The sequence below is a fragment of the Vicia villosa genome, unplaced genomic scaffold (assembly GCF_029867415.1).
Source record: "Vicia villosa cultivar HV-30 ecotype Madison, WI unplaced genomic scaffold, Vvil1.0 ctg.000901F_1_1, whole genome shotgun sequence".
Classification (NCBI taxonomy): domain Eukaryota; kingdom Viridiplantae; phylum Streptophyta; class Magnoliopsida; order Fabales; family Fabaceae; genus Vicia; species Vicia villosa.
In genome coordinates, this window is record NW_026705405.1 from 65,488 (window position 1) to 79,720 (window position 14,233).

At 32.5% G+C, this 14,233-nt stretch overlaps 1 protein-coding gene across 2 annotated transcripts; it reads left to right on the top strand.

Moving 5' to 3' along the window:
• The first annotated feature begins 5,677 nt into the window (after positions 1-5,677).
• On the top strand, positions 5,678-13,288 carry LOC131632078 (calmodulin-binding transcription activator 2-like). Of its 2 annotated transcripts, none has more exons than XM_058902848.1 (13): positions 5,678-5,943; positions 6,408-6,527; positions 7,044-7,159; positions 7,339-7,427; positions 7,700-7,742; positions 8,585-8,762; positions 8,952-9,026; positions 9,145-9,422; positions 9,562-10,083; positions 10,497-11,188; positions 11,655-12,231; positions 12,441-12,764; positions 12,848-13,288. In XM_058902848.1, the coding sequence occupies exons 1-13, from the start codon at positions 5,904-5,906 to the stop codon at positions 12,962-12,964; spliced, it is 3,171 nt and encodes a 1,056-aa protein (XP_058758831.1). In that variant the 5' UTR covers positions 5,678-5,903; the 3' UTR covers positions 12,965-13,288. The 2 variants fall into 2 exon arrangements, with proteins under 2 accessions (XP_058758831.1, XP_058758832.1); XM_058902849.1 differs by having other exon boundaries at positions 9,172-9,422.
• The last annotated feature ends 945 nt before the right edge of the window (positions 13,289-14,233 follow it).

A 14,233-nucleotide genomic window follows, 5' to 3' on the forward strand; every position in this document is an offset into this window, starting at 1 on the left:
AAATTTCAGGGTATTACACAAGAATCCCTCATCATCCGACTGTCTAAATACCTCTAAGAAAATAGCCCTCCCCTTACCTCGAATTTTGTCGATAAATGAAAGTCTTTGGCCTTCTGGGATTTTCCCTCTTTGTGCCTCTTTTTTAACTTTTGCACGTACTATACAAAAGTCTCTCTCACTTGATCTATTTATTCAGCCTAATAATCCAAGTTACTTCTCTCACTCTTTAACTCTCTCTAAACCCCTAATATTATTATTTTTCTAAAATTCTTTATTATTTTATTTTATTTTATTTTAATTCACTTAATACTCTGATTAAATTAAAATAAATAATTGCCTAATTATTTTAATAAACACAATTATCTGAGTTAAATTAATAATTCTATTTTTCCCCTCGCCTCTAAAATATCTCTAATTTTAATTAAATTTAATAATTAAAAATAATTCAATTTAATGTCTATCCTCCCCAAATAATGAAATAAACCACATATATCACACAAATAAATATAAATCAATATAAATTTGATTAAAAAATAAATAAATAAAGTTGGGGTGTTACATTACCGATAAACCCTCTGCTTGAGCTAACTTATGTTATTATTTGTTGAGACAATTGACCGATTTGCGTCTTCAAATTTTTGATAGTTGCTTCAGTGCTCATGTTCATCATGATCTAGTTTTGTGCTATCTCCTATTGAATTTTAGTTATATTGTCCTGAGATTTACTTACCTGCTCAAAGCTTGCTTGAGTGACTTTCATGAAATTTGCCAATGTTTCCTCTAGAGGTGATGGTTTTCATTGAGGTGCTTGTGGAACATGTTGAACTCCTTCATTAACATTCAAACTCTGGTTATTGCTCTATTTGAAATTAGGATGATCTTTTAAACCTGGATTGTAGGTATTGGAATAAGGATTTTTTTTTTTTGAAAATTTACATACTGAGCTTCAACACTCTCAGCCTTGATTGTGACATACCCGTGATTCATACACTTTTGGAGTAACAACTTGATTCTTTCCCATGCATAAAATATTGACTTTGACTCTTATTGGGCAAAGATAAAAATGATTGTTTTTCTCTTCACAAACTGAGCGTTTGAGTAATACCTATCTAATAACTTGTCTTCCAACTCTAACTAGGTTTGAATAGAACCATTAGGATTCATTGCATCCAACCTTCGCGCAATCTACCAAACAAAAACCAAACAAATATAATTTTACCTGATAATCGGTAAAATAATTTTAAAGTACATCGAGCATGTTTCGTAGAATTTAGCGTGATGCTCCTAAAGGTCTTTGATTTCTTGCCTGTAGAATTGGTTTTCCTTCAAATATCAAAGTACAAAATTCTTAATATCAAAAGTTATTGGATTACCTAGTTGGAATCCTAAAGATATCTACCCTGAATCAGTTATTCTACAATAGTTCCCTAATGTTTGTCGAGGTGGAATGAACATCTATAGTTTTTCTTCTTTTACTTCATCAGTAGTAACTTGTAGTGCTTCTTGTTTCGCCCTACAAATTTCACGAGTTGTTCTTTCGATTTCTAGGTCGATAGTATTAGCGTCAACTCAGTACCTCACAGACAAACAAGCAATACCTTAGTAACATTGCACCAAACAAAATATAATAAAAATAGAGAAAAAAATTAAATTAACGTGAAATGAAAAGAAAAGAAAAATTCAAAATTGAAAAATAAAATAAAAATTAAAAATTAAAATCTAAGCATTGCACTACAATTTCCTAGTTGAAAATCAAAGAAGAAAAAGGCCTTCAATGACTTCCAAAACCCTAAAAAATTATCACTTTAGTATCCAAAGCCGTCACTTTCAGAAGTTTTTTTTTTTTGCAACACAATTACAAGGATGAAAATCAATATAGAGATAGATAAACTAACTAAGGTTTAATAATATCTAGTTTTACGTTGTGTAATAATATGCTTCGAATATAACACTGAACTTCAATAAAAACAAACTAGAGTAACTTAATTTTAGAATTAGATATCTTTAAGATTTTGACTTAGTATCCTCCATTTTCATATTTATTTTATTTTATATATTTCATGGACTAAGCTCTCTTTTGATTTAAAAAAAAAAAACAAATGTTTTGATCAATAAGAAAAAATAAATATCAAAATTAACCTATTAAAATATCTTAATGTTCAACAATCAATCGATAACCATCATCTATCCAATTAAACAATTCTTTTATTTAAAAAAACCTTTAATGGTATGGCAAATTAACGACTCCCTATTAAATGATAATATAAAACTATTTTACACACTCAGTGCACTACCTTTTAACTCTAATTATTTTATTATATTACTTATCTTGATCATCAATTAAACTTTCAAAATATTATATTTTTTATCTAATCCTCACCTATATTATCAACTCTAACCATTTTGTTTTAAAATAATAATCTTGTGTTAGTTCATAAAATATTTTCTCAAATAGGTATACTTAGTGAGACATTTATGTATCTAGACATGACAACGAGGCGGGTCGGGGATGATTTTTACCTCCCCAAACCCAAACCCGAATCCCCAATCAATCTCCGTTACCCGCCCCAAACTTAAAACGGGAATGGGGAATTAAAACCCAACCCCGTTCTTAATGGGTTCGGGTATTTCCGCTCCGCTACCATGTATTTCGTAAAATCAATTTTTTAATAAAAATATTATTTTTTCAAAAATCAAATTACATTATAATAACAAAATAAAACAATCTAAAAAAATTTCACACATATATTTCAAATATTTAAAATAATAAGTACAAATCAAATTATTAAAACATTAGCCACATATTTAATAATATAAATTATGAAATATAAATAACAATTTACATATTGAAATAAACGGGGCGGGTTCGGGGTGGGTACTAGTGTCCCCATTACCCGACCCATTCCCATGTTTTCTAATCGGGGAAAATCCAAGCCCGAACCCAAACCCAGTCAAACCCCATCAACTTTGGAGTGGATTCGGGTGAGTACCCGTGTGGGTCTGGGTTTATTGTCATGTGTCTAATGTATCTCTTCATCACAACACTCTTTTTTTTTTGTGTAAGCAAGGATATATTAATAAAGAGAACTAAGGGTTCTCAAAGCCTTTTTACACAAGAACGGACAAGATCCGCAAAAAGAAAATTACAAATCAATTTGAATTACGAAAGATATAACAAAGGATCTTTGTTAAATTCGTAAAAACTACAAATGGAATGAGTAATATCCCCTATAAAGTTCCACTTCCAAGTCAAAGATTTAATACCCCATACCGTATTATTCACATTCCAAACTTCATTTCTAAAACAAATTCCATTCCTAGTTAGCCAAAGGAACCAAACGGTTGCTAACCAAACTACACCTATTTTTCCTCCTTTCACCTTCTTTTTTTTACAAAAAAGGGACCAATCCGAGAAACTTGACAAACAATCTTTATCCAACTCTCCTACTTCCTTTCCAATCCAAACCGCTACCTCCCTCCACACTATCTCCACCGAATTACACCCAAAAAAAGAATGTTCTCTATTTTCCGGATTAATACCACAAAAAACACAAAAAGTATTATCCGAAGACAAAGCAATGTTCCTATGAATTAATTGATCCTTTGTTGGGAGCCTATTAATAAGAAGCCTCCAACCAAAAGCCTTAATTTTATAAGGGACCTCCATCTTCCAAATCAAGGCTAACGCATTATCGTATCTATTAGGCGGTCCCAACGGTATAAAATTATCCGCGGTCACAACACTCTTTTTAATTCTATTTTTTTTCTCTTGTAGCTTTTTGATTTTTATTAAATTTATTCTTTTTTGAATTTTGTTATTTTTCTTTACATTTATACATTTTAAATTTTTTCTAAACAAATGCTCTTTACATTATAAAATAAAATAAACCCATAAAATGTTTTGTAGAATATACAATATTTAAATCATTATATGATTTTGATATATGTTTATGCACAACAAATATTCCCTTCCTCCAAAATCAACGAGTGAGGACCTGGTGAAGGTGGTATGTTATTATTTTATTTAGGGGTGTGCATGGATCATAAACCAAACCAAACCAAATTATATATACGGTTTGGTTTGGATCTTAAAACTGTTTCTATAAAACCGGTTTGATTTTTTAAAACCGGTTTACATACGGTTCAATCCAGTTTTAAACCGGTTTTTAAAATAAAAACCAGTTTTTAAAAAACCGGTTTTAAACCAGTTTTTCTCAAAACCGGTTTTTCACTTACTTTAAAAAAAACAGTTTTAAAACCAGTTTTATAAAAAATCAGTTTTAAAACCAATTTTATAAAAAAAATCAGTTTTAAACAAAAAAGAAAACAATTTTAAAACTAATTTTTTAAATAAAAAATATCACAAATAAATTTAAAAAGACAATTTTTTAAAATAAGTTTTAAATAATCTGCAATATTTTAGACTTCTCAACAAGTGAAGCCCATTACATCACCACAATGGTTTAATCAAGAGGTAATAAAAATATAAGTTTGTAAGAATGGGTATTACAAGCATTGGCTTTGGATGGTGTTTTTTGGTCAATAAAAAAATATCACAATCTCAGGTTGAGAAATAATTGCAATGAATAATTGACCATTGTGTTTCTTGCAATTATTTAGTGTAAAGACACATTCTCTAATTAGTTTACAATTTTTTTGAAAATACGTGATATTTTTTTTAGTAAGAAAAATCATGATAATCTTACTAGTTTTATTAGTTCTCATACATGATATTACACTGTGAGATTGAGAAGCTAATCCATGTTTTAATGTTATTACTTATTAACTTGTTTAATATAACTTCAATTTTTTTATTACAATTATTTAGCAAACTGATATTGACTTCACAATATTAATATCATAATTTCAAATAAATAATTGCAGCAGGATAGTTAAACTAAATAGTTATAAACTTTAAATAATTTAAGGAATATATAGTTTATTCTTTTTCTAATTTTAAATAAACCCCCAATTTGGAATACACAAAAAATAGGCAACTGAAGATTAATGGGCCACCATTAATAAACCGGTTTGTAACAACGGAAACCGGTTTTTTCTTAATGGGCCACCAGTTTGTAAACATAAGTTTGGGTTGGATTTTTAAATGTGGATTTATTTGGATAGTAATTTGGTTCTTGGGTACCGGTTATTTTGCACACCCCTAATTTTATTATTTATTTGAAGGAAAAGATGGTACCAACTTGGTGTACCTTTTTCAAAAAAAATCATATTTAAGTTGATCAATGAAAGATAAAATAAAAAAGCCGTCAAAAAAGAAATCTAAAATAAAAAAAATCTATAAATGAAAAAGGATAAGCATTAATTTTTTTGGTCAAAGATAAACATTAATTTTTTTGGTCAAAGATAAACATTAATTTAATAAGGTATCATTATTATACATTAATTATTTACCATTTTTATCTAGATTAATATATTTAGTATCATAAATATAAAATGCAAAATATTATATTAAAAATGATATAAATAATACTATTAATTTGATAATATAATTAAAAATAATGATACTTTTTTTACAATACACAAGATCGGAATGATGCACGTGTTAAAAAGAAACTGATGGCTCCACCAACCATCCACGCGTCAAACAATGATTGGGTGAAATAAAAAGGCATTTTGGGGATTACCATAATCAATTCAATTTAGACCAGAAAGGTTTATCATGTGAGTAGTAAAAAAAGAGTCATGACCAGCAATCCATAACGTCTTTTACGTCACTGTGTCAGAGAAGCGAAGAAAGAAGCTGACTGGAAAGAGCGAAAAGAACGTAAAGTGCGAAAAAGTCGGTGTATTCTTCAGATTCAGACAGTGATATATATCTCTCTCCGCGTAAATCTCTCCCTTTCTCTCTCTCTCTCTCTCTCTCTGATTTTTCAGTGCTCGCCATGGCGGAGCGTGCTTCTCACGGACTGGCTCCTCGACTAGGTAAGCTTCTTTGATTTTTTGTTCGTACTGATTTCGTTTTTTTGTTGCTATGTGAAATTTGGATTGCATGTTGTGTGATTTTGTTTTTGAATATCTAGTTTGCGCTTAGGGTTTTGAATTATTTTGTTGACTCAATTAGGTTTAATTGGAGACAATGAAGAAACCTAATGACTGCGCTTATGTTAATGTGAATGGTTTGACTATAAATTAACTTTAATGAACTATTTGTTAATGCTAATTCATAATTTAATAGGAATTTGATTTAATAGGTGTTTGTTGTAAATTGGTAATATGAGCTTGTAGTGATTTGCTTTGCATGTGATTTTCGACCTTGCCGATTAGCCTCACAAATAAATGGTTGCATTTTTGAAGTTTGTATAAACTATTGTGATTGTGTATGGGGTAGTAGTGCAGTGATTGAATATGTAAATTGATGCTATATTTAATTATTTATCAATGTGCAGATATTCAGCAGTTACAGTTTGAAGCCCAGCATCGGTGGTTACGTCCTGCAGAAATATTGGAAATTCTTAGTAATTATAAGTTGTTTCAACTCACACCAGAACCGCCTAATAGGCCTCCGAGTATGGTTTCTGACTATTTTATGTTGTGTTTAGTTTATTTATTTATGTGACAAGATGTTATGTTTAATTTATTAGTACATCCTTTTTGAGTCTTATCAATATATCTGGTAGTGGTACAATTGCTTAAGAGTTAAGAAGCTTAAAATCAAAATCCTCCATCAATTGGTTGTTGCAACTGCGTATTTTGGATGTTCTCTTGACAGCCTTCTAGATGCCAATCCTGGAGGTTGTACTTGTCTGTCTTCCTTGTAATTCTGTGGAGTTTTCTAATAGTTCATTGTCTGAATGTAATCAAATTCTGACTAGATATTTCAGTTAAAGAATATGAGCACTTCTATCTAGACAAAGGGCACTTATTAAGTTCATATCTGAAATTCTTCTCTGTAGTTTGTAGAGTGCTATTAGTAATTTTTAGGTCTTGCTAATGTTTTGCTTCGTAGTTGACTTATTTTTTTGCCTGCAATGTCACTTCATGCTCTCAGAGTACTTTTTGACATGTATTTTTCATGAGTTCAGGTGGATCACTTTTTCTTTTTGATCGGAAGGTTTTGAGATACTTCAGAAAGGATGGACACAACTGGAGAAAGAAGAAAGATGGAAAAACTGTGAGGGAAGCTCACGAAAAGTTGAAGGTAATCATGGGATTTACCTTGGTTTTTAGTCTGTGGTTACTAAAAGCTTTGTGAGTGACACACACACACACACACATAAGATGACTTGAATTATTTTATCTAATATTTTCTAATTGTAAAATAAATCTTTCTGCATCAAAATAATGATTTGCTGTTATTGTAATATCCTTTGAATATAGGTGGGAAGTGTTGACGTGTTACACTGCTACTATGCCCATGGAGAAGAGAATGAAAATTTCCAGAGGCGAAGCTATTGGATGCTTGAACAGTGAGTATGGTGACATATTATACTTTTTAATATTTTGTGTAATGAGTATCTTCGATCCCAGTACATCAACATTCCACATGGCAGTTGCATGCTGAGCTTCCAAGTACTGCATTGATGCATTTTTAATTGTCAATTATAGTAACTGTATATTATTTAAGTTTTAACTGTTTTCTGTTGGCAACTTTTCAAATTTCCAATAAAGTTTACTGAAATGTTGTGTTTTTCTTAAAATTAATCAGCAAATGGTCTTCTGAGTAATTGTTTTACTGCAGGGATATGACGAATATAGTATTTGTCCACTACTTGGATGTAAAGGTATTTTTATTCTTTTATTTATTTTACAATATTTTTATTTCTGGTGGTATTTTTATGGATTTTTTCTTTCTCATGTGTTGGTCTAAGTTTAGACTCGACAACATTGTTATCCTTAATGGCATGTTAATTTATATTTTTTAAAAAGGATTAATTTCTTTGATATAATTAGTGTTGGAAAGTGTGACTAGATGTAAAAGATCGGGAATCTGAGTTGTCATATCACACCTCACCCGAGCAAATCAAGTATACCGATACTTAGCTTGGTTTTGTTAATTTTCACTTTCAATTTAACCTGTTAATGTATAGATCTAGTAGCTCAAGCCAAGTAAATATTGAGTTTCTTCATCCTAAGTTTCCCTCTAAACTGAATGAAGGGAACATCTAATTGTCTTGCTTGATAAAACTAGTATGTGAAAGTATGACTAAATCGAAACGGTCTTGAGTCCGAGTTGTTACATCACACCTCACTAGACCAATAATAGCTTCGTTTCGATACTGGTGTAGTTTTAACCTGTGAATGTATGGGCATCTAGAAGCTTGAGCCGAGTCAATTTTGAGTTTCTTCATCCTTAAAGTTTTCATTGTCTCTCACTTCAACTCTCTCACTATCACACTGTTATTTCTTTTCTATTGCTAAATTATAAAATTATCTTCCTACAAGGGAAGGAATTCTATTTTAATTATTATTAATTCAAACTTGATGATACTAAGTAAGCTGCACAATCCTTTTGAAGACTATAAATGCTATTTCTGTAATAATTTTCTTGAAATCAGGAAAAAAACTTGTGAAGGTAACTGTAATAATTTATTAATAAATGATTGATGGGTTATTCATCTTTCAGATTAACAAGACAAATATTGGTGCAAGTACAGATACTAATGGGGTTACATCAGATTCCCACAAGGGCAGCTCTGTGTCATCTGGATTTCCTGCAAATTCTGTTAACATGCCTTCAGGAAGTGCGGATTCCATGAGCCCAACAAGCACATTAACTTCTTTATGTGAAGAAGCAGATTCAGGTAATTCTGGTTTAGTATCTAATTGATGATACATTATAAAACATGATCTTTATAATCTGATTTAAATATGCCAAGGCTTTAAATATCTCAATACACTGTTGTAACGTATAATTGCATATGCATGTGTAATTACATAATATTTTGGTTCATTTGATCATTGCTAAAAGATTTAAACGAATTACTTCCCAGAGGATATTCATCAAGCAAGCCCGAGATTTCAAACCTTTCACGAGTCGCAAAGTCTGGGGAATGGTCCCCTAATGGGTAAGATTGACGCTCTTTCGAATAATTCATATCTTACGCATCCCTTTTCAGGTTACTTTGTCCCTTTTTTTGGTGTGAGATAATGATTTTGTAACTTGTATTTAACATTAATGTTTAGGTGATCATGGCCAGTTATCAATTTCAGGACCAAATCACCTCCCACTTGTTCAAGTGGGTAAATCCAATCCTAGTGATACTACATACATCGAGGGTCAGAGAGCACTCAACATAGCATCCTGGGACAATGGCATGGAGAAATCTGCAGGATTGTATACTGATCCTTCCCCTGTTTTGTCTAATTCTATTCCACCAAGTTCAATGAGCAACTTCCTTGAACAAGAAGATGCTGTCTTTACTGAAGGAAGGGCCTCACAGTCTCTCCAATCAAATTGGCAGGTACTTACTGTTACTGCTAGTGATATCTGCAGTGCAATGATCTCGAGTCAGCCTTATATTTGATCTACCAACACCAGTTTCTGAGATTTAGCAAAAATAAATAACTATTTCCATTTTGTTATTTGAATTGTTGATCCAGATTCCTTTTGAAGACAATACTGGAGATTTTCCTAAGTGGAGCTTTACTCAATCGTTGACTTCAGAATTTGAATCTGATTATTCCGCTGAACTACTGGGAAAAGAAACTAATAATGCAAGTCCAGAAATTGGTTTGGACCCATTTTATTTTAATTGTGAACCAAAAGAGCAGCCTGTGCTGCAAAACATGTCAAATGAGCATGCACAATCTCAGGATGCACCGAAATCTGACTTTGAAACTCATGGCGAAGCCAGTGTCAACTATTCCTTGAACATGAAGCGTGCTTTTATGAATGCAGCAGAAAGCCTGAGTAAGGTTGATAGCTTCTCTAGGTGGATGTCTACAGCATTTGCATCGGTGGATGATCTGCACATGCAGTCTTCCCCTGGTATTCCATGGGGCACAGATGAATCTGGGAATGTGATAGATGATACCTCATTGAACCTTTCCCTATCTCAAGACCAGCTGTTTAGCATTCATGATTTTTCACCTAAATGGGCTTATGCTGAATCAGAAATTCAGGTACTTATTACGTGAAATAAATTACATGCAATAGATATGCATAAAATATCAAAAGAAATTTCAATGTATCATACGTACTAATTACTTATTCCCAGCATATATCCAATAAAAGAAGAAACCTCAGAACAATAAATGGTTGCCTAAGAAGTATATAGTTGTGTGAATCTCACATCTAAGTTGATACTCTGTTTATCTATTCATCTTTTGTTCTGATCAGATGCATATTGTCTTTTTATTCTTTCATATTTGGACTTTTCCCATCTTATATAAGTACTTTGTATTTCATGATGTATCCTGATGATTTCAGTTTGCTTTAGAATTTTACACATGATAATAGTTTTACTCTTTTCTGCCGGTTTCTGCTACAGCACATATTGTAGTTCTAATGACATGTCCTTCTCAAAACCATACAGGTGTTGATTGTTGGAACATTTTTGAAGAGTAAACCAAATGTGGAAACATGTAACTGGTCCTGTATGTTTGGGGAAGTTGAAGTTCCAGCTACGGTTTTAGCTAATGGAATTCTATGCTGTCAAGCTCCACCTCATGAGATTGGACGGGTCCCTTTCTACGTAACCTTTTCCAATAGATTTGCCTGTAGTGAAGTTCGGGAATTTGAGTTCAGAGAGGGCTTCACTAGAAATGTAGATTTGGCAGATTATTTTAACAGCTCTAATGAACTGATGCTTCATTTGCAACTGGAAGAATTGCTTACTTTGAATTCAGTGCATCTTTCAGATCAAGTTTTTGAGGATGATATGGAGAAACAAAACTTGATTCTTAAGCTTATTTCACTGAGAGAGGAAGAGGAATATTCGAGTAATGAAGAGCCAACTGGAGATATGGGTACATCAAAATACATGTTGAAGATGCATATGTTTCACAGGCAGGTTAAGGAAAAGTTGTACTCATGGCTTCTTCACAAAGTAACTGAAACTGGTAAAGGACCTCATGTGATTGGTAAAGATGGGCAAGGTGTATTACATTTAGTTGCTGCTCTTGGTTATGATTGGGCCATAGCACCAATTGTAACTTCTGGAGTTAATATCAATTTCCGCGATGTGAATGGATGGACTGCTCTACACTGGGCTGCATCATGTGGCAGGTAAGGACCCAATATATTTTCTTTGTTGCTTTGGATAGATTTTGCATGCTGCAATTATTTTTTGATTGAAACTTCCTTTGCTATATTGCCTTTCTCCATTATTTTGGTGTTTTAGAATTTTAGGTTTGATTGCATATGAGCCATTAGGGGATACGGAAATTCCAAACACTGGCCTATTTGCAAATCATACACAAAAATCTACATAATAAAAATACATACTATTTTGATACCTGGTTCGGAGTGGGTTTTCATGCAGGTGAATGTAAATTAGTTCAAAAGTATTTTTGAAAAAATACATTGGTTTATATGCTAAAGTCGGGTTGATTAATCCTTTTATATTATAAGAAGCCTAATTTAAGAATATTATTTTTTGAAAATGTCGTATAATCTCCATCTAGCATAACATGAATCGGTTATTTATGCTAATTAGTTATGTTTATGCTAATTAGTTGTTATATATGCTCAGGGAACGAACAGTTGGTCTCCTTGTCTCCATGGGTGCAGCTGCTGGAGCATTGACAGATCCATGTCCAGCATTCCCTTCAGGAAGAACACCTGCAGATCTTGCTTCTAGCTGTGGCCACAAAGGAATATCAGGTTTTCTTGCCGAGTCATTATTAACTAGCCACCTTGAATCACTCACAGTGGCCGATGCAAATGAAGATGGTACAAAAGAAAAGAATGTCGTACAGACGATTTCAGAACGAACTGCGACACCTGTGCTCTGGGGAGATATACCAGATGTTATCTGCCTTAAGGATTCTCTTGATGCTGTCCGCAATGCTACACAAGCTGTTGGTAGAATACATCAAGTATTTAGAATGCAATCATTTCAAAAAAAGCAGTTAGCTCAGTATGACGATGATGATGAGTTTGGATTGTCAGATCAGCAGGCTCTTTCTCTTGTAGCTTCTAAGGCTTGCAAATCTACTCATGGGAAAGGTTCAGCAAATGCCGCCGCAGTACAAATACAGAAAAAGTTCCGTGGCTGGACAAAGAGAAAAGAATTCTTGTTCATTCGTGAAAGAGTTGTTAAAATCCAGGTTCATCCAGCTGCTCTCTTTCCTAGATGGTCTTTTTATTTTATATATGTTTGTGCTTTTCAGCCTGGTTGCCATAGAAGGCTAGGGGCCGAGTTCATCCATAGATCATAGATATAACTCTTTCTTTTTCTTCGTTGTTTTCTTATTATTTGTCCTTAAACATTTGATACATACATCCATATACTGACTTTAAATCCATGGTGTTAAAGGCCCATGTAAGAGGTCACCAGGTAAGAAAGAAGTTTAAACCAATCATTTGGTCTGTGGGAATCCTGGAGAAGGTTGTATTACGGTGGAGGCGCAAGGGCAGTGGTTTACGAGGATTTCGACCAGATGCCGTAAATAATGTCCCCAACCAACCTAACAACAATCTTGTGAAGGAGGATGATTATGATTTTTTCAAGGAAGGGAGGAAACAAAGTGAAGAAAGGTTCCAAAAGGCTCTTTCAAGAGTTCAGTCCATGGTTCAGTATCCAGAAGCTCGGGCTCAGTACAGACGACTGCTAAATGTAGTAGATGATTTCCGCCAAAAGGTATTTTCTGACATGTCTTATGTTATGTTAAAATTAACCAATATTTTTGGTTTAATGACATTTCTTTTTGTTATCTTACATAGAAGCCATGTAATTCGAGTTTGATGAATTCGGAAGAAGCAGTTGATGGTGTGGAGGATTTGATTGATATTGACATGCTTTTAGATGATGATAATTTCTTACCTATAGCATTCGATTGATTGTTTCTGGTGGCTGTTCCTTTCTTTTCTTCTGTTAGTAGATGGCCCATCAGTTTTATCTTTGCATGGGAAACATCTTACATGGTGTAGATATACATATAATAATCAGAACTACTTGGATCCTAGGCTGTCATGTTTTCTACCAAAAACTAGTTTGATCCTAGGCTGGGTATAAATAGATTGTGAAAACTAGAATATCAATTCAGATTGACCGTCCGTATACTGAAATCTAGACATGTTTTGATTTTATATATGTGGATATTTATATAACACAGGGTTTTGAATATTTCTTTAGTTATTAATATACCATTTTTGTATTCTTAATCTTATTGTATTTTGAGTTTTGCTTTTGCTGCAACTGTTTACATCTTTAAATATCACCAAAATAGCTCAGGCTTCTGTTATCGTGTGGTATATTATTATATAATGGGTAGTATTGATATTATTGGTATAGAAGTATACATTCTTAAGTGTTTACAAAATTGAGTATTTATGAGCACTTGCACATCCAAAACATTTTCTTTCCTCTCAAGAATAAATTGGATCATTACTCGTTGTAAATAAAATCTCTTTCTTTCTAAGTGCTCTGCGAACGGAAGATCTTTCTTTCTTAGACTAGATGATTAAAATGTCTTTCTTTTGAGTACTTTTCTTAGACTGGGGTACCTTACTCTCGTCCTAAATTTTATTTAAAAATAAATAAAAACATCCCTTTTTTAATTTAAGCATGGTCATCTTGTACTAAAATAATACATATTGCAAGAGACTAACTCATTAATTCAAATGTGAGAGGCCAATTTATATATAAGGAGATTATTCCATAACTTTAAGAGCAAGATACTACAAAGGACTGATAGAAAGCTTCATTGTACAATGATAAGCTAGTTTTATTTTGATCTTCTCGAACTCTCCTTGCATCTTGGAGCCGATCACAACCCATTCACTTTTCTTTGAGATAATTTCTATCTCGGCCAATCTAAAACCCCATAATCTTTTTCAAAACTGTCAAATCTTTTAGAAGCAGTCGATATTGTTTGTAACATACTTGAAGTCAAATTTTTTTGTAACATATTCAAAGTTAACTTTTGGCTCGATGTGTTAAGAGAGATAAACTTGTCATTTTAATTCTAGAAGAATGTAGATTAGGAATAGAAGTTCGAAAGCACAATTTTCATTAAAGGATTATTTGACATAAGGGGTATTATCCTCTGACAATGGTTAGTTTGCGCCTTAAGTTATCGTCTTTTTGAAGTCCCATTGTAAAATGAG